Source organism: Hyla sarda, chromosome 2 (genome assembly GCF_029499605.1).
Source record: "Hyla sarda isolate aHylSar1 chromosome 2, aHylSar1.hap1, whole genome shotgun sequence".
In the NCBI taxonomy this organism is placed as follows: Eukaryota; Metazoa; Chordata; class Amphibia; order Anura; family Hylidae; genus Hyla; species Hyla sarda.
The window spans coordinates 207,891,210-207,919,204 of NC_079190.1; the positions used below are offsets into that span (position 1 = coordinate 207,891,210).

Sequence of the window (27,995 nt, forward strand, 5' to 3'; positions counted from 1 at the left end):
GTAGTTATAATTTTTTTAGGTAGTAAAATGAAATAAAATCTACATAAATTGGGTATCCCTGTAACCCTATGAACCTACAGAATAAAGATAAGGTGTAATTTTTACTGAAATGTGCACTGCGTAGAATCTCCATTTGTATTTTTTTTGCCCCACAAATATTTTTTTTGTTAGTATACATTTAGTCACATATACACATAAGTGGTACTAAAAAAAAAAAAAAAACTACAGGTCATGGGGCAGGAAATGAGCCGTCATACAGCCTTCTATATGGTCCCCCTGCCCTGTTACGTGTACGGATTCCTAAATAATGATACATATGGAAGCTAAGTTCTGTGACATCACAAGATAACTCAGTAACTTTCTATGACTCTTACACATGGGTTTTAGTCAGGTGAGCTCCTTTTACATTCAGGTAAGCAGGATGACATCATAAATATGAATTATGAACAACAAGAAAAAAAACATGATTTTAAATAACAGGAAATGCTCAACCCCAAATGCAGTTGTGCATTTATACTGGGGGAGCAGATCCTGCCCTTGTAGTCTGTTGCTAAGGACGATCCCCAGCATAAACTACATACAATGGAGGATGCCTGCAGCAGACTACAAGTGCCACAATGGCATCCACAATGGATGTGTAACATATAGAGTAATACATAAATTTAGGTGCACTACTTTGGTAGACGTAGATAGTAACATATGAATACATGGTAAAACATATTTACAATGGGGAAACAAGTGCAGGGGGCCTTGGGGACACTGAAGGAGGCTGCCTGACAGGACAGCAGGAGCACGGGGTAACACCTCTCATACTGGGCCACCACAAATTCATATGTGTAATACATAAATTTAGGTGTACTACTGTGGTAGACATAGACAGTAACATATGACTAACCCTCAAAATGATGTTAAAATTGAGACATTAACCAATATATCCTTATATGAAGGACATACCTGAGCCCGCACACCAACGCCAAGGTTTCTCAAGTAGCACGGGACCTAACACTAACCTACCTGTGCTGTATGGGCAATACCAGGGGCCAGTGGACAATTACAGCGGCATTAGGGCCGACTCACAGCCTGCTCCCAGTTACCTCCAGTGCGGCTGGGCACACATACAGTTGGAGGAGGAAGGCAGACTATTAGCCCAACCTAAGTTGGCTGATATGTTGCTGGCCTCACAGGTGAACCTTAATGTTGCCTAGAAAGTGATCAAGGTGCATTAGATTTGGAGATAATACACCTCCAAGTACAAGACTGGGGATTAATCTTGGCAACAGACGACAAGTGCAGGATCTGATCCCCCAGCATAAATGCACAATTGCATTTGGGGTTGAGCACCTCCTGCCATTTGAAACCACATTTTTTTCTTGTTGTTCATATCTTGCACTTGGAGGTGAATAAACTCCAAATCTAATGCACCTTAATCACTATTACAGCCAGCATTTTGGTGCACCTGTGAGGCCGGTGTGAGGTGGTTTTTTGCGCCCCCGTAGATCCATGCGTCCGCTCCTCCCCCAGCTCTCCGAACATTTCCGAAGCTAGAACTGGGGGAGGGCAGAGCAATGGGAGAGAGAAGGTCCACGCCCCCTCCCTCATCTCCCCTCCCTGAGCTCGGCTGCTCGGCTGGACGCAGATCTCTACGGCATGCCCCCTCCCTGAGGACATAGATCGCCACGGCAGGTCCCTCCCTCCTCTCCCCGAGCTGAGGACGTAAATCTCCACGGCAGGTCCCCTCCCTCATCTCCCCTCCCTGAGCTCGGCTGGACGCAGATCTCTACGGCACGCCCCCTCCCTGAGGACATAGATCGCCACGGCAGGTCCCTCCCTCATCTCCCCGAGCTGAGGACGTAAATCTCCACGGCAGGTCCCTCCCTCATCTCCCCGAGCTGAGGACGTAGAGCAGTGCTCCCAATGAGCTCTATGTGTACATACTGCAGGGGCTAAAGGGGGACATACTGTACGGGCTAAAGGGGGACATACTGCACGGGCTAAAGGGGGACATACTGTACGGGCTAAATGTCCCCCTTTACACATAGAGCTCATTGGGAGGGGAGATGAGGGAGGGACCTGCCGTTGCGATCTATGTCCTCAGGGAGGGGGCGTGTCGTAGAGATCTGCGTCCAGCCGAGCAGCCGAGCTCAGGGAGGGGAGATGAGGGAGGGGGCGTGGACCTTCTCTCTCCCCTTGCTCTGCCCTCCCCCAGTTCTAGCTTCGGAAATGTTCGGAGAGCTGGGGGAGGAGCGGAAGCATGGATCTACGGGGGCGCAAACAACCACCTCACACTGGCAACATATCAGGCAACTTGGGTGGAGCTCATAGGTTTCCTCCCTCCTCCTATTGTATGTGTGCTTAGCCACACGAGGTAACTGGGAGCTGGCAATGAGTTGGACCTAATGCTGCTGTAAGTGCCCACGGCACAGGTAGGTTTAGTGTTAGGTCCCGTGCCACTTGAGAAACCTTGGCGTTGGTGTGCAGGCTCAGGTATGTCCTTTATATAAGGATATACTGGCTAATGTCTCAATTTTAACATCATTTTGAGGGTTAGTCATATGTTACTGTCTATGTCTACCACAGTAGTACACCTAAATTTATGTATTACACATATGAATTTGTGGTGGCCCAGTATGAGAGGTGTTACCCCGTGCTCCTGCTGTTCTGTCAGGCAGCCTCCTTCAGTGTCCCCAAGGCCCCCTGCACTTGTTTCCACATTGTAAATATGTTTTACCATGTAAAGTGTTATAAAATGTAATGTTGCTTTAAGAGTTATGTCATGTGATTGTTACCCAGGAGGTATCAGTGACCAGGTGATCCCAAGAGTGACCTATAGGTTCCCTGCTTGTCTTCCCCATATAAGCCCTGGGTGGAACTATCTTCTCTCTCTCAAAGTAAAATCCTTTAGCCACCATCAAGTCAAGTAAGCTGAAGTCACAGCTTTATGTCATCTGTCAAGTCAGCATGGTCTGCATTCAATTGTCCAGTCCTACTACAAGTCCCAGCAAGCCCTTAAGGTCTCTGCATCACCGGTCACCTCCTTGGGCCCTGACTGAACTGTATAGATTTTACCAACTGTCTACCCTCAGTAAAGCTACCGTTATCCGTACCTTGGCGTCGGAGTCTTTATTGCCCCAATGTCTAGCCCAGGATCCAGCGGAATACCTTAGGGTGGTTTTAGGCTAAACCTCGCCCTGGCATCACAAATAGAAGAGGTTAATGCCATCTGCCTCTAGGGTAACAGCATCTGCCCTGCACCACACACCCTGTACCATCAATTACTCAACTAAGCTTCAGTGACATCACAATAATATGACAGGAATGACACAGTACAAGGGAATTGCTGGTCCACAGTATATCAGTGTAGAGCTGCACTTCCACTTCACATTCTGCAAGGAAACTACTTTTCCATCTGCCTCATCTTCCAGTAGTATAGCACATTTACTGTTCACTTTGTATGCAGACGATTCCAAGGAGTCTGTCAGACTATTGCCTTTATGTAAATGAAGCTGGCTTAGAAGATGCCGTCATGTTCCCGCCCAGCTAAACTTAGCTCTGTCCCAGTTACTGCCCCTGTGAGTGAAAGGGAAGAAGTTTAAACTGCAGCCACCTTGCTGAGAGTTACACACCAGCATCTGTCATTGTGCTGGGAGCTGCAAACATGGTCTCAAGGCTCTCCCTCCTTCTTTTCTGTGGAATTATTGGGGCTCACCTTGGAGATGCACAAAAGTTACCAAAAGGCAAGTATATACCTTCTGCATGTTTTGCTGTGTTCTTGTATGTGGAAATGCTCTATTCTGCAATTGGAAGTGTAAGGAAAAACTCATAATGCAGTGTGAAGTACTGAGAGGACATGAACACACATGAGGCATGTTTGTGAGGTGATATGTTCTCTAAATAGTGAAATGGTTTGTGTGTGTGTGTGTGTGTGTGTGTATATATATATATATATATATATATATATATATATATATATATAGTGGTATACAGTGATTCCTCAACTTACAATGGCCTCAACTTACAATAGTCTCAACATACAATATTTTTTTCTGGACCATTGTAACTTGAAACCAGACTCAACATACAATGCTACAGACAGTCCAGATCTGTGAGACATTTCACAACTGGAGGAACTGACCAATCAGAATGGGCATTTTGCTGGTAAAACCCCTGTATTATTTAAGTGCATGCACTGACTAGCGTCTGGTAGCGCCCCCTACAGTACAGGGAGGTATTACAAGTTCTGTACTACTCCTTACATGTGCCAGGGTTAGCTGCTCCTTTGGACACCAAGTAAGAGTGGCTCCATTTGGGACACTGTGTGTACTGTATAGGACCCTGAAGAAGCTCCTGTCCTCTACATAAACCATTGTTTCCCAACCAGGGTGCCTCCAGCTGTTGCAAAACTACAACTCCCAGCATGCTGGGAGTTGTAGTTTTGCAACAGCTGGAGGCACCCAGGTTGGGAAACACTGACATAGACAGTAATTTACAGCTCCCAGCAGATCTTTATTACTTTTATATTTAAGGATTTGCTTTATCCATATTAGTTATCTACTTACTTTTCTTTAATCCTCACCTTTTCCTATTTTTGGATGACATTTTGGTGGCTTCAGAACCAATTACCAGGTTTCCATAGAGTTATGGTCTCAGCTAGAGATGAGCGAACTTACAGTAAACTCGATTCGTCACGAACTTCTCAGCTCGGCAGTTGATGGCTTATCCTGCATAAATTAGTTCAGCTTTCCGGTTCTCCGGTGGGCTGGAAAAGGTGGATACAGTCCTAGGAAAGAGTCTCCTAAGACTGTATCCACCTTTTCCAGCCCACGGGAGCACCTGAAAGCTGAACTAATTTATGCAGGAAAAGGCAGCAACCGCCGAGCCGAGAAGTTCGTGACGAATCGAATTTACTGTAAGTTCGCTCATCTCTAGTCTCAACATACAATGGTTTCAACATACAATGGTCCTCCTGGAACCAATTAATATTGTAACTTGAAGGACCACTGTATTTGTGTGAAGAATAGTGACACTCCCCCCTTTGCCTGGGTGAGTCATTTTCTGTTACTTGCTTTTGGCATATTGCAATAGTACAGCTGGAGTCCTAGTAATGTCATGTATCCGAATAGTACACTTCCTTCTACTTTATCAAGGACAGGTTTTAGCCTAATGTATAATGATATCATTTCAAGTATGTGACACTGGACCATCTACAGTAGCCTTATATATGATCTCACTGACAGCAGGAGGGTTTGGTGACACACGTTTTGTCATTCTTGACCATATTCCAAGTTGGTGCAATCTGGGATAAATGACTGGAGTTCTACTGTATCCGTGTGAAAAGTCTTCTAGCAGCAATGTCTTAAAATATCCATGCAATAGCTACAAACTTTCATATTTCATAAAAAAAAAAGTTTAAACATAACAAGACATTCATCATTTGAAGTGCGGGCTTAGATATGGTAAACTAAAGATGAGGCTCAGTATTTCAAGGAACTGCATCTACAGTCATACAGTAGGGTGCAATGCAATTGGTTCCAGGACGACCATTGTATGTTGAAACCATTGTATGTTGAGACCAGAACTCTATGAAAACCTGGTAATTGGTTCTGAAGCCACCAAAATGTCATCCGAAAATAGGAAAAAGTGAGAAATAAAGAATAATAAGTAGATAACTAATATAGATAAAGCAAGTCCTTACATATAAAAGTAATAAAGATCTGCTGTAAATCACTGTCTATTTCAGTGTTTCCCAACCAGGGCGCCTCCAGATGTTGCAAAACTACAACTCCCAGTATGCCCGGACGGCATGCTGGGAGTTGTAGTTTTGCAACAGCTGGAGGCACCCTCTTTGGGAAACACTGGTCTATTTAGAGGACAGAAGCTTCTTCAGAGTCCTGTACAGAATGCGCAATGTCCTAAAAAAAAGGAAAATGGAGCCGCCCTCAACTGATTTCCAAAGGAGCAGGTAAAGAGTACAGAACATGTAATACCTCCCTGTACTGTAGGGGGCGCTACCAGACACCAGTCAGTGCATATGCTTCAGTAATACAGGTAAAGAGTACAGAACATGTAATACCTCCCTGTACTGTAGGGAGCGCTACCAGACACTAGTCAGTGCATACGCTTCAGTAATACAGGTAAAGAGTACAGAACACGTAATACCTCCCTGTACTGTAGGGGGCGCTACCAGACACTATTCAGTGCATACGCTTCAGTAATACAGGTAAAGAGTACAGAACATGTAATACCTCCCTGTACTGCAGGGGGCGCTACCAGACACTAGTCAGTGCATATGCTTCAGTAATACAGGTAAAGAGTACAGAACATGTAATACCTCCCTGTACTGTAGGGGGCCCTACCAGACACTAGTCAGTGCATGCACTTTAGGAATACAGGAGTTTTACAAGAGAAATATCCATTCTGATTGGTCGGTTCTTCCAGCCATTGACACGTTTCGCAGATTCCATAGCATTGTATGTTGAGTCTGGTTTCAAGTTACAGTGGTCCAGAAAAGACCATTGTATGCTGAAACTATTGTATGTTGAGGCCATTGTAAGTTGAGGGATCACTGTAATGTAGCAAAAGGGTAGTGAAACAAAGTCAAGTGTGACCCTGCTTTCTTTTGTATCAAAGACAGAATACAAGTTGCCAAGATATATTTGAGTTCTAACAACTGTCCTTTTATATTGCCACATTTGGTTGTAATTCCAAAAATAGAAGCATATTACTGCATAGGCACTTTTCTTATGTACTCAAAGACAATTTGGCAGACCTTTTCCAGTTAAGGGTATGTTCACACATACGCAGAGTTAATGAACAAGATTTGCTGCTGCAGATTTCAATGTAAACTAAATGACTGAGCACAGCTTCTAATCTGTAATTACAAATCCTGCGTATTAAATCTGTGCCGGATCCTGTACATGTGAATGTAACCTAAAAGAACTAAAAGTGGTTAGTGCGATAGGGGGAGTTATCAAAACCTGTGCAGTGGAAAAGTTGACCAGTTGCCAATGGCAACCAATCAACTGGCTCCTGAAAGTTAAACAGATTTGTAAATTACTTCTATTAAAAAAATCTTAATCCTTTCAGTACTTTTTAACTGCTGAAGTTGAGTTGTTCTTTTCTGTCTAAGTGCTCTCTGATGACACCTGTCTCGGGAACTGTCCAAAGTAGAAGCAAATCCCCATTGCAAACCTATTCTACTCTGTGCAGTTCCCGAGACAAGCAGAGATGTCAGCAGAGAGTACTATGGCCAGACAGAAAACAACAACTCAACTTCAGCAGCTCATAATTATTGGAAGGATTAAGATTTTTTTAATAGAAGTAATTTACAAATCTGTTTAACTTTCTGGAGCCAGTCGATATATAATTTTTTTTTTCCTAGAATACCCCTTTAAATTTTAAAGAGGCTTTGAAAAATTAAAGAAGCTATCTAACTGGTTGCTATGGGCAACTAATCAACTTTTCCTCTGCCCAGGTTTTGATAAATCTCCCCCATAGTCTTTAATAGACAGCCCTCTGAACTCCAGATCAGAGCTTATAGGAATCATGGCTGATGACTGCTTTCATGAAAGGTAGGATGCCACTGACTACTTTACAAGAAAGGTGTTGGTTGAGACTAGAGATGAGCGAACTTACAGTAAATTCGATTTGTCACGAACTTCTCGGCTCGGCAGTTGATGATTTTCCTGTGTAAATGAGTTCAGCCTTCAGGTGCTCCGGTGGGCTGGAAAAGGTGGATACATTCCTAGGAAAGAGTCTCCTAGGACTGTATCCACCTTTTCCAGCCCACCGGAGCACCTGAAAGCTGAACTAATTTATGCAGGAAAAGCTATCAACTGCCGAGCCGAGAAGTTCGTGACGAATCAAATTTACTGTAAGTTTGCTCATCTCTAGTTGAGACAGCTAGATGGTCTGAGGGCCCAAACCACTCAATAGATCCCCTATTTGCATGCTTATCTGTTAATAAGTTGCATTCCCTATGTGCTGTTGGATCCATTACAATAGTACCGACAGGACATTTTATAGATCCCTTCATTTAAAGGGATCAGTCTTTTTCAAGTAAAAGCTTGTTGAAAACCTGTAGTTAGTGACTTTTGAAGCGAGATGTGGTCTGTTATCTCTCTACCTGAACTATATTAAATTGGTGTTCAAATAATGGCAGATTCGTATTGGTGTGTGTCAGCTCCCATACGTTTTTTCCAACCTGTCATTCATTGATCTCAGTCAGAACAAAAAAACAAACAAACTGATCTTGGAACTTAATAAGACTGATGTAGACTTATGTGTTATCACTTTGTACCCCATAGAAAATAATAGGACATGTGGACTGTTTAGTTATCATCAGTTTTTGCTTTATGGAATACTTACTGCCAAAGAAGTTTGGAACCTCAAAATTAGGCAGTGTTCACATATGTGTTGAGGCTCTGTATGGACTCTTCATTACAGATTTCACCAAAGATGCTGAATGTAGGTCTAAATAGCTGATATAATGATGGCACCCAGGTAACATACAGAGCGCTATGTAAAAAAAAAATCTAGTTCTAAAGATATACATTAACATTCTACTACTTAGTGGAGAATCAGTTGTCTGGCAAAATGATGTCATAAATGAAGGTTCACATGTTCACATGTCGTGGCCTCCATCACAGATTCCATTCAGCAACAGTAAACTAAAAAGGCCAGTCCCCGACACCAAGAGGGTCCAACAAACCCCACTAACTATAATGGAATGCATTGGTCTTATGGCTGGTACCCATCATGTCACTAAATTTTAACAGTATAAAAAAAATACCCCAAACTAAGCCTCCAGCACAGATATGAACCTAGCTTCAGCATAGCATACTCAATAGGGTGCTTCAGGGAGCCTAAGTGTAAGTATATCAGATTCATCACATGACAGTTATTTATGTTGTTCTGCTTCTATAAGGCTAGGTTTCCACACTAGGCTTTTTCTGGAATAATTTTTTATTTTTTATTTTTATTTTTTGTGGAAATCTCCATTGCAGTTTTTGAGCCAAAGTCAGAAGTGGACAAGTAGAAAGGAAACATTTAAGTCCTTCCTTTATATTTTCCATTCCTTTCAAATACACTTCTGGCTCTGGCACAAAAACTGCTGTGGCAGTTTTCTGAAAATGCCAGAAAAAAAACCTGCGTGGAAACCTAGTCTTATGGAGTAAAATGGTGCAAATGAACAATGTGGGCTTCTAGACAGTCAAAATACATTTTTACAACCTACTGTAGGTAAGGAGGGTAAAATGCCCTAACCCATACATTCTACCTTACAAAGAACATATACCGTGTCATGTTTGCATTGAGAAACACTGTTTTGTTGATATAATTGCACAATATTGCGGTTTATTACTGGATTATACTATTTTGCATGTTGTTTCTCTCAATTTTAGACACCAGATGGCACATTCAATAGGATCTAGCAAACCATTGTGTCAGCAGTGCCACCATTTTCTTTGTTAGTTTTCAACACTGGGAATGCCCCAGGCCTGTAGCCATGGTGGAGGGCCACATGGGAGATATCTCCCTATCCCAAAATTGTTATGGAGGGTCTACTTTCTTCCTTTTTATGTTGTGGTTGGGGTTAGGTTAAGGTCATCTTACAGCTGTTAGTGGTTGGTTCTTACCTGTCTCCAAGTGCTTTCATGTATCCAGGCCGATTAGAGCTGGGAAAGGGTCATTTGGCGAGAAAGGACGGATAGATACAGGTCCTGCAGGAACTTTGTTTCCATTAGCAGGAGTCCTATTGGACCAGCCCTTGAGTTGAAATCTTGGGTGAGTTCCCTCACTTTTTTCCCAGGACTTGACCCACTATCCTCTTCATTGTACGTCAGGTTCAAGCCTGGTAGAGGACCTGCCCTCCCTCCCTTTTGGTTGTCACGGTCCTTCATTAGAATGGGTATCACCCACCTTTGCTGGGTAGACAGGTGTTGAGATATCTGATGGAGGTTGATGAAATGTTTATTGTAAGAGTTTTTTTTTGTTTGTTTGTTGTTTATTTAATTAATTTGTTTGCTTATTTATGTTTTTATCTAATAAAAGACTGAGGCCATATATTATTCCAAACCTGTAATTGTGTTTTTATTTCACAAGGTTTATGTGTTTTTAGTAGTTTGGGGTTTTGGAATTATAGAGGCTAGTACTCCCATGCTTTTCCTGTATGCCATTCTCCAGGAAGAGGTGGTGCTGGTTAGGGAAGAGTCAATGGTCTGCCATTCTGGGCTGACTTGACAGTGGACTTTGCAGCACAAAAAGCATTATGTTGCAATGGCTGTAAGTGGGACTAGGAATGTCTTTAAAAGTAAGTGTAATAGTGCCTACTGTATAGGTTTGGTAGATGAGAGTTAGAGAGACCTATTCAAGTGTCAGTGGAGGTCTGGGGCTCAACGGCTACTGATGAACACACTGATGGACCAAGTCAGAGGAAGAGCTAGAGACACCTGAGGGGGAGTTGATTCTAGGTGACTAGTATGTGAAGATGATAAGAGACAGATACTGAAGATTAAAAGCTGTTATTAGAGAAAAAGCCATCTCTCATGAGCGTGAGGTAGCCTGTTAAATAGGGAAGCCAGGGACTGTATATTGTAGCTAAAAATCTTATTAGCCCCCCAAAAAAGTTTAGTATCATGTTAAGGATTAGATCCCTATGTGTCACGTTTGGGCGGAAGCTGTCATGGTCACATGGTGGTGGACACCCAGTGGCGGGTTCCGGATTCCGCTTCCGGGACGCGATCCGTGCGCCGATTATGGAGGCATATATAAGGAGCAAAGGGGTGAGATGACAGCACCTCCTGACGAAGTGGGGAGACCCACAAAACGACGTCCGTTGAGGGTGCACGGTGTCCCTGGATGGCCTGTGGGAACATGCCTACTACAGGTAGTGTATGATGGATATATATAATTCTTATAATTGACCCTGTATTGATGTATACACTGCCGTACCGATGTTAAGGGGGATACATAACCTTATGCAGTGTTCCTGTTACTTACCATCTTTTGATAATCAGGACCAGGGCACCAGTGCCATTCTGGGGTATATGTTTTTTAGGGGTGGGGTTGTCTGTCCTTCCTTTTGTTATTGTTAATTGTGGTTAGAACATTAATAAAGTTTATACTATTTTTGCATGAATTTGGCATTATTGGTGGTTATTGTATGGTGACAATTGTAGGAGCATTACTATAGGTGGTTTTTGTTGCCATTCTATTGGTGTCATTTTTCAGAGGAAGAGTGTAGGTTATAAGGATTAGTTTCCCCACAGACATTCAGACTGGGAGAGAGAGTGCATGCTGAGATTGGTGGAAATAAGGATGCCTCTACAGGTAAGGGTATGTTCAAACTTACTGTATCTGCTGCAGATAGTATGCTCTGTTACTGTTTATAAAATCCACAGCATATAAAGTACGTGTGAACATACCCTTAAGGTGGCACCCAGGACTGAGAGTGTACATGGAGGATTATTGTTCAGGGTTACTGCTCTATTTTGCCAGCTGAAGTTGAAATCTATCTAGAAGGAAAGGATCTCTCCACAGCACACAGATTAATGCACAAAAAATGGAAATTTATTCCATACGAGAAAGTGTCTTAACTAGAGATGAGTGAATTTACTGTAAATTCGCTCATCTCTAGTCTTAACCAAAGCTTTTGTAAAGACACCTTTTTTGTATGAAATAAATGTCACTTTTTTACATTGATCTGTGTTCGGCAGAGAAATCCTTTTGGCCCTTGACCCAGGCTCCAGAATTCATGTGCATTAACAAATAGGACATTTTATTGTGAAGCAAAAGAGCTGTGCTGTTTTTCTTCCTACTGTCTGTCTATATATCTCTTGTCTGTCTGTCTGTCTATCTACCTATCTTTCTCATGTGTCTATCTATCTACAAAAGCAAGGGAAGAATCAGCACACATAAAGAGGCAGAGAATTTAGATTGAGTGCAAACCAGTGGGGGGGGCCCTGACTCCTGCGGCTCCAACCAGATAACCAGATAACCAAAGAAGAGATCACTGCAGCACTCCAAATTGGTGAAATAAAGTGAGTAGCTTTTTATACCATCAGAATATCAGATGTTTGAGCTGCTACATTGCCTGAAGACGGCTGCCATGAAGCAGCTCAAATGTTGTCTGATTTTCTGATGGACTAAAAAGCTACTACAGTGGTCCCCCAACATACAATGGTAATCCGTTCCAAACGGACCATCGTTTCTGCGCTGCCGGATAGCCGTTTATGCGATGGCCCGACATACAAAAGCATCATATGTTGATGCTGCCTTTAACATGCGATGGCCTCTGAGAGGCCATTGTATGTTGAAATGATCATATGTCGGGGCCATTGTAGGTCGGGGGTCACTGTATATATAAAGGAACTCCGTCACCTTCAAAAACCCTCCTGAACTATAGTAATTAGTAAATAGGTAGAAAATATTGAATCTGAATCTTTTATTTTTATCTTTCTACTCTCTTGCATTTACCCTTTGTAAGTTTACAAATAGCCAAAAGTGTGATAGAAAAGACAATGTAGGCTCATTTGTTTGCAGATTTACAACTGTGGAATGCAGGGGAGTAGAAAGATAACAATTACAGATTCTGTATCCCTTAGGGTATGGACTGATTAATGTAGTTTAGATGGATTAATAGAGGTGAAAGAGTCTAATGTCTCCACAAATGCATTTCTCCTTCTGCAGAGGTAGAAGCTGATGTGCGGCAGAGAAGGAACAATGTATGATGTGTTCTCCTGCAGTGCAGCAGTTGTTACAGATGAGACCATTCCCACTGCGGTGGTTAATGGACAGGCTATATTACTGGTGAGCCCAGCAGCATCCATCTTGCAGCCACTGGCTGTCTCACATAGGCATGGTTTTGTCTATGCCTGAATTTTTTAACTACCTAAGGCACAACCTTTTGTAAATTAAGCTATTCAATTAACGGAAGTATATGTATATTACAAAAATGCTTGTAATTTTTGTAATACAGACTGAAAATACTTAATAAACAGTTTTGTCTTTCTAGCAATATCCTAACCTAATATCCTAAGTTATTCCTCCTTTTCCATTTCCAGTGAATGTAAAAAGGAGAAAAGGTCTCTGGGTTGCCCCATCTAGGGTTCTCTATCAGCTGAACGAAGCAGGTATAGCAAGTGCTGTGTAGATTTCATTGTTAGTTTAGGTTACATAGCCATACATATGGTTGATACAAAATTGCCAGGCCAATTCATAACTGTATGTATGGAGCTGTGCCTGGATAGAGAAAGAACAGTATGAGATGCTTGCTGGAGTGTGACAGATCTTAGACACCAGCAGCCATAGGAGTCAGAAGTCTGCTCTACCTATATATTTTTTAAACTTAACAGTGTGCCTAATTACTGTATAATCACATTTCCCCTGAGTTAAGTATATTCATTCACCCCCCCCCCCCCCCCCCCCCATGTGTATATGTATGATTCCCTCCTGCCTGCTGCCTGGTCATCTTCTAGCCCTGTCACAGAGCACAGCAGGGACATGCCATTCCATTCCCTGTTACTCATCTCTGTACTTGACAGAGATGAGCAGACGAGAATGGAGGGACCTGTCCCCCCTGTGCGCTGCTTCATTCATTCACCACCGCCGCTGATTCCCGACATGTCCCCGTTGCTGCCCTACTCCAAGTGCAATCAGAGCGCACAGCGGGGACATGTCAGTCTATTCCCCACTGCTCATCTCTGTACCCATACACTGTAAGTTTAAAAACTCCGCCAGGAGCCCTGAATGGCCGGTACGGAGGAGCCATTCAGGGCTCCCAGATGGGGAATTTAAAAACGAAAGTAAAAATACACCGTACATTGCAACAGATTGGAGCATGCTGCCCACTCCCCTGTTTAATAACTTCTGATTGCATCGGGTCTAAGAAGTGAGTGCGATCAATCTCTCAGCCCATGTACTACAACCCCCATCATGGAACAGAGTCTGTTCCATGATGGGGATAGTAGTACAAACACTAATGTAGCCTCCCCAGCCACCGGCAGACTCCTGCAGCTGGGGAACTACTACTCCCATCATGGAAAGAAGTATGTTCCATGATGGGAGTAGTAGTAGTCTCTGCTATGGGAGTCTGTAAGCAGAGGTGTTAAAACAGAGATAAAATAACGGTACATGACTGATGTTATAATGGGTCTTAACGGCTGAATATGTACGTTATTTTGACAGACGTTATTTAGCCGTTAGCACCCGTTATTTCATCCGTTATTATACATCTGTTTTTTTATTATACAATACAGAAAACGGATGTTTAATAACGGATGAATAATCTATAGTGTGAAAGAAGCTTAATAAAAATGTAGTTTGTGTGTGTTTTTCACATTTTTTTTATTTTTTAGGTAGTACTACTACTCCCAGCATGGATCACACTGTTTCATGATGGGAGTAGTAGTACCTGTACTAATTGACAGATCGCCCGTGTCACTTCTGACCCCCCTTGTGATCCTCCTGTATAATGTATAGATGCAGCCGGCCGCTCTTCTATGTTCCCCTGCACTGCCGTATATATACACCTACTCATATTTCCCGCAGAGAGCTGGGATTGGCCAGATGGCTCCAGCCAATCACAACTCTCTGTGGAAAATATGAATATGTGTATATATACGTCAGTGCAGGGGACCATAGAAGAGCAGCCAGCTGCCCGCATCTATACATTATACAGGGGGATCACAGTGGGGGTCAGGACTGACATTCGCTGCGATCTGTCTATTAATACAGGTACTACAGCTCCCAGTATGGAGCAGAGTGTGCTCCATGTTGGGAGCAGTAGTACCTGCAGTTCAGAACAGATCACAGCGGGTGTCACTCCTGACACCTGCTGCGATCATCCTTCATCCCTGAGATGCGGAGCAGCTTTCTCCTGCGCTTGCATCTCTGCTCTGTACTCCGGCCGGCCACTCACCATTCATATTTCCCTCTGACAGCAAAGCTTTGCAACCACCATCCGGCCAATCCCCACTCTGGGCAGAAAATATGAATGAGTGATGTGAATTTCTATCCACATCACTGGCCGGCACTGAGTATAGTGCAAACATACGAGCGCTGTATAGAGCCGCTCCGCATGTCTGCTATATTATGGATGATCGCATTGGGTGTCAGGAATGACACCCAGGGCCATCTGTCTATTAGTACAGGAACTACTACTCCCATCATGGAACAGTGTGTTCCATGCTGGAAGTAGTAGTATTACCTAAAAAATATAAAAAATAAAGAAAAAAACATGTATAACACACACACAAATTTTTTTTATTGTCGACTACATTTTTACGTCCCTGCCTGCCCACATAAATTGATCCCTGATTAAAAATTTAAATAATTTTTTTTTTCTTTGTCTTTCAATTTTCAGGAGCGGGCAGGGGCCAGAAAATTCAGCGCTCAATATTAAAAATGAATAAGGAGTGCATTTCATACATTTTTTTTTCTAGTTTTCGTTCTAAATCAAAATTTTTTTATTTTATTTGTAATGTATTTTAATATTATGTTTAATAAAATGTGTGTATGTGTGTTTCACTTTTTTTCTCAATTTTTTTAGGTAGAACTACTACTCCCAGCATGGAACAGACTTCCATGATGGGAGCTGTACTACCTTTACTAATAGACAGATCACCCCGGGTGTCACTCCTTATACCCGATGCGATTGTCCTTTCTATTGCAGAGATGGAGCGGCTTTCTCCTGTGCTGGCATCTCTGCACTATGCTCCAGCTGGCCAGTGATGTGAATAGAATTCACATCACTTATTCCTATTTCCTGCAGAGAGATCTGATTGGCCAAATGGTTCCAGCCAATCACAGCTTTCTGCAGGAAATATGAATAATAGGTGTATATATATATATATATATATATATATATATATATATGGCATATACTTATACTACAGTGGGACCAGAGAAGAGCGGCCGCCCGCCTGCATCTATACATTATACAGGACGATTGCATCGAGTGTCAGAAGTGACACTCGCTGCGATCTGTCTATTAATGCATGCACTACAGTTCCCAGCATGGAGCAGAGTTTGCTCCATGTTGGGAGCAGTAGTACCTGCAGTTATGGACAGTTCACAGCAGGTATCACTCCTGACACCTGATGTGATCGTCATCTCTAAATGCGAGAAAGCCGCCCGCATCTTTACATTATACAGGACGATCGCAGCGGGTGTCAGTAGTGGCACCTGGGGCGATCTGTCTATTGGCACAGGTACTACTACTCCCATCATGGAACAGTCTGTTCCATGCTGGGAGTAGTAGTACTACCTAAAAATGTAAAACAAATAGAGAAAAAAAGTGAAACACGCACACTTTATTAAACACATTATTTCATTTTTATTTTTAATTCAACGAATAGGCTGTATTGAATTTTTTTTAAATCTCTAGTAACAGTAATGCTCTAGTAGCGCACAGACCCATTGTGTGATATTAACACTCACATGGGGACATAACAAAAAGATGTGTCTGCATACAGGCTAATTGATGACTAGCTGATTGGAGGGGGTCTGACTGCTGGGACCCCCACTGATTTAAAGAATATAGGTCTCTTTTCCATTTAAAGGGGTACTCCCCTGGAAGAAAGTTAAACAGATTTGTAAATTACTTCTATTTAAAAATCTTAATCCTTCCAGTACATATCAGCTATTGTATACTACAGAGGAAGTTCTTTTCTTTTTTCATTTCTTTTCTGTCTGACCACAGTGCTCTCTGCTGACACCTCTATCCATTCTAAGAACTGTCTAGAGCTGGAGAGGTTTGCTACACTTTGTTTTAGTTTTTTCCTCCTCTGCTTTTAAAATCCATAAGGCTAGGTTCAGACTACGGAATCTCCGGGCAGAAAATTTCCGCCCGGAGATTCCGAGTGCAGCCAGCCCTCCAATAGACTACAATGTGTTCCCGCGGATTTCTGCCTGAAGAAAGAGCAACCCCTTTCTTCAGGCGGAAATTTCCAAGCGGATTTTCCGTTCACAAATTCCGCTTCACAAATCGCGAAGTGTGAATTTGTGAACGGAAACCCATTCACTATACAGTACATTTTAGCAAGCGGAATTTCCGCCTGCAATTCTGCTTTCAAAGCAGAATTGTAGGCGGAAATTCCGTAGTCTGAACCTAGCCAACCTCTTTTATTTTTCACCTGCAAACCCATATGAGGGCTTGATTTTTGTGAGACCAATTGTACTTTGTATTGACCTCTTTCATTTTACCATAAGATTTTCCATGAAACCCAAAAATGAATATTTGCAAGCGGAAAATGATTACAAAATTTAGCAATCTTTAGCCAGTTTGGGTATTACCCAGTGCATTTTATGGTAAAAATTATAGATTCTTTTTATTCTGTAGATAAATGCGAATAAAAATAGTACCCAATTTATATAGATTTTTTTATTGTTATACAACTTAAAGAAAAATGCAAACTTTAACAAAATTCATATGCATAAAATTGTGCTTTTCTGACCCCTATAACTTTTTTTTATTTTTCCGTATAAAATCAGTATTTTTGGTGTTTGATATTTTTTTAAGTTTATGCCGTTTACCGTGCGGGATCATAAACATTATATTTTAATAGTTTGGACATTTACGCATGTGGTGATACTAAATATGTAAACTTTTTTCCTTTACTTTATCTTTGTAAAATGGGAAAATAAGGGGGGGTTTGCTTTTTTAATAGGGGAGGGAGTTTTAGGCTAGGTTTCCACTTGTTTTTTTTTGGCCAAAAAAGGTCATGAAAAATGGCCATTCTGCCGCATGGCGTTTTTTTTTTTTTTAATGAAAAAATACTGCCGCCAGATGTTAGCTGCAAGTCAATAGGGAACTGCAAAATGCCATATCCACTTGGCGTTTTTCAGTTTGGCGTTTTTTTTTTTTTTTATCCTTTTCAAAAATTACCTCTTGTTGAGACTTTGGCTTTTTCTTATTAAGGAAAATCTTAGAGTTTTCTTCCCATAGAAGTCCCGTAGAAGTCAAGAAAAACGCCATGTGGGTTTTAACTTTGGCGTTTTTGCCGGCGGTTTTTATTCTTTTTGGACTTTAGCAATCCAAAAAAGGGGTGGAGATACTTTTTTTTTTAAATAAAATTAAATCCAAATTTTCTGGCGTTTTTTGCTAGCATCTTTTTTAGGTGTAAAAAAAAAGTGGAAACTTAGCCTCATAGAATTATTATTTTTTTTTTACACTTATTTACACAGCATTGATCATGGAGTCTAAAGGGTTAATGAGTGTCTGGCTGCAGATAGTAGACACTCACTGTTCTGAAGTGAGTGCAGCTCCTGCGCTTGCTTTAAGATTGTTTAAGGATTCGGCATACAGGTACGCCCTTGGTCCTTAAGTACCAGGACGCAAGAGGTACCTGTACGCCCTTCATCCTTAACAGGTTGAAGAGGCCTGTGAAAAATGTTTGGTTGCTATGGGCAATTGCCCCGCTCTTTCTCTACACAGGTTTTGATACATATCCCCCAAGGAGTCCAGTTCTTGAACAGATTTAATTGCCACAGATTTAATTTATAAAATAATATGCTTTTTTTTATTGGAAAGAAAATACATTTTGATTCTTTGTAATTAGAACATTGGTTTTCATAAACACTGGATCCCACATGAAGATATTATATTAGTTACAAGCCCTGTTAGGCTGGGTTCGCATATATCAGTCGTCCGGCACAGTTTCCCTCTGGCGTGCACCGGAGGGAAACTGATGCTAGAACTGATCCTATTCATCTGAATGGGACAGTTCACAATCATCCAGCGTCTCAATTTTGACACCAGATGGTTGGACATGCCGCGTTCCCCTGTCCATTGCCCAGAAACAATGGACGCTGCATGCCATACAACTGATGACAAGTTGGCATCAGTTGTGGCATCAGTTGTGTCGAGATTTAGGCCGTATGCCGGACATATGTGAACCCAGCCTAACACATTGGGCATGTACTGGAATCTGAAAAAAATGATAATTCACCTTGTTCATGTAGATTTCCCGGGTGGTGAAGCAAACTGTAATTTATTTTCTTGTGATAATTATTCTATAAAACAATTAATGAATTATAGCTGATCATCCATTAAATCTAGAAGTGTATTCAGCGGCATCATTGGTCTACAATGTGACTGGAATCTATCTATAAATATTTCTATAGACATTCAACTTTTATGGATAATAATATATGGCTGTTACAGATTTGATAGTAGTAGTATTTGGCATACCCCACTAAATAGACACCGGAACTATTCAAAGGCAGCTGAGAAATTGTATCATCTTGCGTCTATAAATTATCACCATAGGCAGACAGGCAGGAGTTTTTTTACCATGGTAGTCGGAGCAAGGTTATTTGCCAAGTTGCATTTTTCCCTGATCTAGTCTCCTAAATGTCACATTATTGCTTCTCTAAAATAGGCCACATTTCACTAATATAATACAGCATGACAGATAAGATACAAGTTATGACTGGAAATTATATAAATGTATTCTTTCAATTATCCTAAATGGTGTACCATTTCCAACTTTTTCAAGGGCTTTGTGCCCATTATTATATACAGGGTAGATGAGATACATATCTTGAATCCATTACAAATGCATTCCTATGAAAGACTACAAAATGATTTATATATATCATACAATAATTAAAAATGTGGCCTTTTTCTTTACCAACATGTTTCTCACATTACAAATGCTTGTGTGCATAATGCTAAAGGTGCCCATACATTGTTAATTTCCAGTTGAACGGTTATTTTCCTGATTTCCCACTGTTAACATGAATGTTTGACATGGCTAAGCATTTGTGTTTCCTCTATAGGGAGGTGTAAGCCACAGCCAGACTGCTTTGGCGCTAGCTTACCCCTCAGAACAGTTGGATTGGACAGCGGAAATCGAACACGCTGAACCCTTCACTCCCCTGGCATCTTCTGTAGGTGGAGAGTCAGGAGGTCACAATAACAATAGTTGGATGAATTCCCCAACATCTGCATGTACATATGACTTTAGTCTAAGGTGTATGGGCACCTTTAATTCTTTTCTACTCTCGGCATAGTGTAGTTGACATAACCGTGTGCACCTGCCAGCTGCCAGGCTATTAATATATGCACATACCCTGTAAAGATTATAATAGGAATTGATATAAATTGTGGGGGTAAAGACCACAAGTTGCTACAATGTAAAAATCTTCATATATCAACAAAGAAAGGCAGCACAAATATTTTGCATTGTACAATTAAAGAATACGTACGTGTTTCCTTTATGTACGCTTTTAAGAGTGTTCACTTAAACAAATGGACTAAAGCGCTCAGCTGGACACTCTCTCCTTGTTCACTGAAGACAAGCTTATAGAAAGTCTATGAGCCCTTCTTTGGGAAGTGAGGAGAAACAGTGCTCCTGCCCCTTTATTTTAGTGCTCAGTCAGGAGGGGTCAGCATAAAGACCCTTGTCACATGAAATTTCAAAAGCTTATTGAAAATGCAGTTATATTTTAAAGTTGTAAATGTCATGGCTGATAGGAACCTTCAGTTTGTCTGTAACTATCTGCTTCAAAACAACAGAAATCCCAATGAAAGGAATGTACTATGACTCTTAGTCAATAACTACAGTTGAATGTTTGTACAGTCCATACTTTGGCAGCTTCTAAGTTACATTAGTGCAATAAGTGCTACAGCAACAGCCCAAACGCTTTCAAAATTTATAACGTACAGTACGATCCTAGCTGATTCTGGAACATACAGCATTGCATATGCCCAAGCTATGCAGATGTTTTTTATTTCATCTTCTTGTTACTTGGAATTTCTCTGTAACCATGTTAACTAGAAAAACTTGGCAGTGATGAGAGCCTTTTAACTGCTTTTGTAGCCTTGGTGTGTTATTTGGTACAGAGATCCTTTGCTAATTTGTTAATTTGGGTTAGCACAGCGGAGGTTGCTACACATAAACATTACACCACAGGTGGTAGAACTACCTTGTCAAAGGCTACAGTAGGCTAAAGTACAGTACTCAGTATTTTAGACACCTAATTCAGAGCACTCCTTTAAGATTACAGTAAATCAGTTTCTACTTTATATATAGTTGTCACCATTATGACAGAACTTACAGTGGGGAAAAAAAAGAGCAGGATAGAGTACACATACAAAATCACACCTGTTATAATGTATATACTATCTATAATATATATATAGAAATAAACTGCCCAAATAAAACTTACTATACCCATACTATAAATGTACTGTATCGAAATGGCTACATTCTACTCTGAACACCAACAATTGAGCATAAATTCATTAGGCCCATACTGTCATTGAATACTCAAAATGTGTACCTAAAATGTGTGGTAAGAATTATTTATTCTCACTCATTCTTTGCTTTCTGCTGTTATGATACTGTGTTACAGTCTTAGTGTACCATGCTCTTTGTAGTGGTATACAGAGCCCATGTGGTATCATTCAGTACTAATATAAGTGCCATACAATGTCCTAGTAGGGCTGCACGGAGGTCATAATAGTGCCATATGGCAGCCATGATATTTCCACACAGTTGCAAAATTAATTCAGTATAATGCCTCGGTGGTGCTAAGGGCACCTTCTCGTGTGTGAGAAAAGCTTCAGGGGGCAGTTGTAGAAAAAAATGGGTTGGTTGACACATTTTCTGCTGCTGTCATTTTTCTTTACCGCATATTTCTCTAGAGTCCATTCAGGCGCTAAGTATGGGGGGAGAGAGAATAAACTTAAAGGACAACTGCAGCGGTATGACACTTATACCCTATCCACAGGATAGGGGATAAGTGTTTTATTGTGGGGGGTCCGACCACTGGGACCCCCCTTGATCTCCCTAACGGGGCGCCGCCATTAGCGCTCATGGTGAGCGCTAAGGCGTGTAGCGTCGACCTAGAGGTCGACGGTGATGCCCCGTCTCCTCCCCGTCCCCATACAGTTCTATGGGGGAGACGGGGAGGCACGAACGCTGCCTCCCCGCCTCTCCCATAGAGATGTATGGAGGAGGCGTGCCGGCTGCAACGTCATGCTGCGGCCGGCACGCCCCCTGCATGGGACAGCCGCGGCCCCGTACAGGAGATCACAGGGGGTCCCAGCGGTCTGACCCCCCGCGATCAAACATTTATCCCCTATACTGTGGATAGGGGATAAGTGTTAATCATGCTGCAGATGTCCTTTAAAGAGCAAAACTAATAGATTGCATCTAATACCAAAGGCATCATGTAACTCTGCTCGAATCCTGGTTTGGTTGGCTACTTGGCTGGGCTGAGTCTGGGCACTGACTGCCTGCCACATGGCCTGCTGCTGCCGCTCTAGACCTGTTCCCTTGCTCTGCTTTTTAGAAGCCTCAGGCTCGCCCCTTGTCTCTGTGGACTGACAACAACTGATGACATATGGAAGACAAAAAAAGAGAACACGGAGCGCCTCATAGAATATTATCCTTCGTTTGAAAACAACTATATGATGTATATAAACAGGGTGCTCACCTGTATAGGTTGGGGGTTAGCCACAACACTATTATACGTTAGTCAATCACTCTCCGGGGGGAAGGCCAGGAACATGCAGCACGGAGACTAAGACCGGGTTGGACTAGACAAACGTCCACCCGTGATATGTAGACAAGGAAAAAGTTAAAAAAAAGGGCTCCAGTTGCGCAATAAGTCCCCTTAAGTGCTATAAATGCACTAGTCAGTCATGTAGAGTAAAAAAGCTACATTTATTAGTCCATAACAAGCGCTTTCGGAGTAAACTCCTTCAGGTTCAAAGACTATCAAAGGTCTTTTAACCTGAAGAAGGAGTTGTTCAGACTTCGAAAGCGCTTGTTATGGACTAATAAATGTAGCTTTTTTACTCTACATGACTGACTAGTGCATTTATAGCACTTAAGGGGACTTATTGCGCAACTGGAGCCCTTTTTTTTTTACTTTTTCCTTGTCAACAACTGATGACACCAGCCAAGCACAGAAGCGTACCCCAATGATCCAATCAGAATTCAGTTTTTGGTTCTGTCTCCTGATTGATAGGACCAAGCACTGAATGAAGACCCCAGATGCCCTTACTCTTCAGATGTCTGTTGCCTAATTAAAGGACTCCGGCCCTAAGACATCTTATCTATTATGCAAAGGATAGGGGATAAAATGTCTGATCACGGGGGTCCCGCAATCTCTCATGCAGCACCTACCTTTCTCAACTGCACGAAGGGATGATCGCTTTGTGTCTGAAGCCTCATGACCACTGGGCCGGAGTATCGTGACATCATGACTCTGCCCTCTTGTGACATCACGCCCCACCCCCTCAATGCAAGCCTATGCGAGGGGGCGTGGCGGCTGTCAGGCCCCTTTCCTTAGACTTGCATTAAGGGGGCGGGGCATGATGTCACAAGAGGGCACAGTCATGACGTCACGATACTCCAGCCCTGTGGCCGTGAATCTTCAGACATGGAGCGATCATCGCTTCGTGCAACTAAGATGGTAAGTGCTGCATGAGAGATTGCGGGGGTCCCCAGCGGCAGGAACCCCAGACATTTTATCCCCTATCCTTTGGATAGGGGAAAAGATATCTTAGGGCCGGAGTAACCCTTTATGATGGACCCTGTAGACTCACCTGGGCGTGGTCCTGGTTTTAGTGCATATGTTTATTTATGGTATTTGTGCATTATCATTTTGCAATATAAAGGTACGTTCACACGAGCGGAGCCACAGCATATTTTACGCTATGGATCCACTGCTGAAGGACCCCTGCATGTTGGCTTTACATACGCCCCTATGAGCAGACACACTGCGATGTGCGAGCTGAAGTGTGCATGCGCAGTACACTCGCACATCGCAGCTGCTCTCTGCTTAGCTCATGGAGCAGGGGGAGCGGCTGCGATGTGTGCGATTCGCACATCGCTTCAGTGTGGCACATGTAAAGCCACCATTCAGCGGTCCTTCAGCGGCGGATCTGTAGCGTAAAATACCCTATAGGAGGATAAATGCCTGCTGATAATTTTTAGTGAGCATAATTTTTTTGTCTTTACTTTTATTCTTATCATATCTTTTTATTATTATTATTTTAATTGAAAAGCAATAAGACTTGGTGCTATTGTATTCTAGTTCTACTGTATATAGTCTGCTAATGGATATGTAGGGAAAGAATTCAAAATTTTAGATTCCAACCAACCATGGATAATATGATCAGGTTGTTGCAAATACTACTAGCTACAAAGAATATATTGAGGAACTGTTATCTAAACTATTTCCAAATCGTCATTCAGACAATTTTACTAAATATTTAAGTTTTTAGGTTTGTAATATAGTACTTAAAGGGTAAAATGACTTTTGGGTACCACCAAGTATATTCCCTAATGTGCATTGTGCTTAAAACGATAATCAAGGGAGTTAACAAATTTGATGCACCACAAATCCTCTTTTCCTTTCTGAGTCATAATCCTTAGAGAAGGCGTTTACAAAGTAAACAGTAAAATTCATTTGGAAAGTGTATCTTTGGGCAAGCCAACAAACATAACATTATTTTTCATGTAACGAAAATAGCAGTATAAGAGAAAACAATCTCTAAACAGTGTAGGGTCATATGAAGGAATTGGTAATATATGTAACACAACATTACATATTCATGATCAGAATTAAATAAATATTTGGTGGAGAAGAAGAAACTAATTTATATAAGTTATAGTCACAAGCCATGACCATAAACTCAGGCACGCAAATTTTTTACAATTTCGGATAGTAGTTATTGCATCTCAAGGGAGAGAACTCACTTGTGATACAAATGCAATATACACTTTTAACTCCTTGGGGACGGAGCCCATTATAACCCTAAGGACGGGAGCATTTTTTGCAATTCTGACCACTGTCAATTTAAGCATTAATATCTCTGGGATGCTGTTACTTTTCATTCTGATTCCGAGATTGTTTTTTTGTGACATATTCTACTTTATGTTAGTGGTAAATTTTTATCGATACTTGCATCCTTTCTTGGTGAAAAATTCTAAAATTTTATGAAAAAATAGAAAATGTAAATTTTTTCTAACTTTGAAGCTCTCTGCTTGTAAGGAAAACAGACATTCCAAATAAATTATATATTGATTCACAAATACAATATGTCTACTTTATGTTTGCATCATAAAGTTGACATGTTTTTACTTTTGGAAAACATCAGCTTAAAAGTTCAGAAGCAATTTTCCAATTTTTCACTAAATTTTCAAAACTGAAATTTTTCAGGGACCAGTTCAGTTTTGAAGTGGATTTGAAGGACCTTCATATTAGAAATACCCCATAAATTACCCCATTATAAAAACTGCACCCCTAAAAGTATTCAAAATGACATTCAGAAAGTTTGTTAACCCTTTAGGTGTTTCACAGGAATAGCAGCAAAGTGAAGGAGGAAATTCAAAATCTTCATTTTTTACACTCGCATGTTCTTGTAGACCCAGTTTTTGAAATTTTACAAGGGGTAATAGGAGAAAAAGCCCCCCAAAATTTGTAACCCAATTTCTCTCGAGTAAGGAAATACCTCATATGTGTATGTCAAGTGTTCGGCGGGCGCAGTAGAGGGCACAGAAGGGAAGGAGCGACAATGGGATTTTGGAGAGTGAATTTTGCTGAAATGGTTTTTGGGGGGCATGTCACATTTAGGAAGCCCATATGGTGCCAGAACAGCAAAAAAAAAAAAAAAAAAAAAACACATGGCATACTATTTTGGAAACTACACCCCTCAAGGCACGTAACAAGGGGTTCGGTGAGCCTTAACACCCCACAGGTGTTTGACGACTTTTCGTTAAATTCGGATGTGTAAATGAAGAAAAAACAATTTCACTAAAGTGCAGTTTTTGCCCCAAATTTACCATTTCTACAAAGGGTAAAGGGAGAAAAATCCCCCCAAAATTTGTAACGCAATTTCTCCCGAGTACGGAGATACCCCATATGTGGCCCTAAACTGTTGCCTTCAAATACGACAGGGCTCTGAAGTGAGAGAGCGCCATGCGCATTTGAGGCCTAAATTAGGAATTTGCAATAGTGGTATACCCGGTTACAAGGACGGGGCTTGTCTCCACCAAAACCCTACAGCAGTGTTTCGCAAACAGGGTGCCTCCAGCTGCTGCAAGACTCCCAGCCTGCCAGGACAGTCTATGGCTGAGTTGTGGTTTTGCAACAGCTGGAGGCGCCGTTTAGGAAACACTGCCGTATGAGACGTTTTTCCTTTTTATTGGGGGGGTGACGTGTAAGGGGGGTGTATGTGTAGTGTTTTACTTTTTATTATTTGTTAGTGTAGTGTAGTGTAGTGTTTTTAGGGTACATTAACACAGGCAGGGGTTTACAGTAAGTTTCCTTGAAGGAAACCCACTGTAAACCCGCCTGTGTGGACATACCCTGTACATTCACATGGGGGGGGGGGGGTCGCCCCAAACCTTCAGCTGTGGCAAAATGACAACTCCCAGAGTGCACTGACAGACCGTACATGCTGGGAGTAGTAGTTTTACAACAGCTGTAGGCACACTGGTGGGGAACCACTGAGTTAGAAAACAGACTCTAGCTCAGTGATTCCAACCTATGTGCCTCCAGCTGTTGCAAGACTACAACTCCCATCATGTACGGTCTGTCAGTGCACTCTGGGAGTTGTAGTTTTGCAACAGCTGGTGGCACACAGGTTGGAATCACTGAGTTGGGAAACTAGCTCGGTGTTTCCCAACCAGTGTGCCTGCAGCTGTTGCAAAACTACAATTCCCAGCACGGCCAAACAGTCAGGGATGCTGGGCGTGTAGTTCTGCAATATCTGGCCCTTCAGATGTTGCAGAACTACAACTCCCAGCATGCCTGGACATTCTGGGCATGCTAGGAGTTGTAGTTATGCAACAACTGGGGAAGAACAGTTTGGAGACCGCTAAGTAGTGGCCTCCAAACTGTAGCCCTCCAGATGTTGCTGAAGGGCCAGATATTGCAGAACTACATGCCCAGCATCCCTGACTGTCTTGCCATGCTGGGAATTGTAGTTTTGCAACATCTGGAGGGCTACAGTTTGGAGACCACCATATAGTGGTCTCCAAACTGTGCCACTTCAGATGTTGCAAAACTACAACTTCCAGCATGCCCAGACAGTCAGTGCATGCTGAAAGTTGTAGTTTTGCAACATCTGGAGGACCACAGTTTAGAGACCACTACACAGTGGTCTCCAAACTGTGACCATCCAGATGTTGCAAAACTACAACTCCCAGCATGCCCAGGCAGCCTTTGGCTGTGTGGGCATGCTGGATGTTGTAGTTTTGCAGCTTTTAGAAGGCCACAGTGAAGATCACTGATTGCGATCTTCACTGCAGCCTTCTCCGCCGCACTTTCCGGCCGCCGCTCCTCCTGCTGCAGCCGCTGCTCGTGGATGCCGCCTCCGTCGGTCCATGCTCCCCCCTCTCCGCCCGTGTTCCTCCCCGCTCTGCCCTGACTTTGATCGGTGGGCAGAGCGGGGAAATGAACTCTAACCCCCCCGCCCCCCTCCTGCCATTGGTGGTCAGCCTGACCGACCAATGGCAGGGGATAGGAGGGGGTGGCAACACTGCCACCTCGCTCCTATCCTCTAGGCTGGTCGGAGCTGGCTCTGACAGCTCCGATCATTCTTATTTTCCGGGCGATCGGGTCACCAGTGACCCGATTTGCCCGGATCGTGGCAAATCGCAGGTCTGAATTGACCTGCGTTTTGCTGCGATTGCCGACATGGGGGGGTCTCAGGACCCCCCTAGGCATTGCCACGGGATTCCTGCTGATGGATATCAGCAGTCATCCCAGTCCGATCACCGCCCGGCGAGCTGCGGTGATCGGAAATACGGAGGGCGTATGGATACGCCCTCCGTCCTTAAGTGACGGGACGCGAGGGCGTATGCATATGCCCTCCGTCCACAAGGAGTTAAAGATACATGCCTAATATCATAAGAGTTATGCCTGTCTGTTCTTTTCATTAAAATAAATGAAAATAAGAGATGGAGTGCACATCATTTTGTACTATTTAAAATCTGCAAAGGTATAGGGAGATATTTATCAAAACTTGTGCAGAG

At 42.3% G+C, this 27,995-nt stretch overlaps 1 protein-coding gene across 25 annotated transcripts in view; it reads left to right on the top strand.

The window, feature by feature from the left end:
• Positions 1 to 3,399: 3,399 nt before the first annotated feature.
• ABI3BP (ABI family member 3 binding protein) overlaps positions 3,400 to 27,995 on the top strand; it is a 463,829-nt gene continuing 439,233 nt past the window's right edge. For all 25 annotated transcript variants that reach the window (XM_056556215.1, XM_056556227.1, XM_056556223.1 and 22 more), the window contains exon 1: positions 3,400 to 3,734. In XM_056556215.1, the coding sequence (XP_056412190.1) occupies positions 3,656 to 3,734 (79 nt within the window). In that variant the 5' untranslated portion in view covers positions 3,400 to 3,655. The remainder of the gene's footprint in view (positions 3,735 to 27,995) is intronic.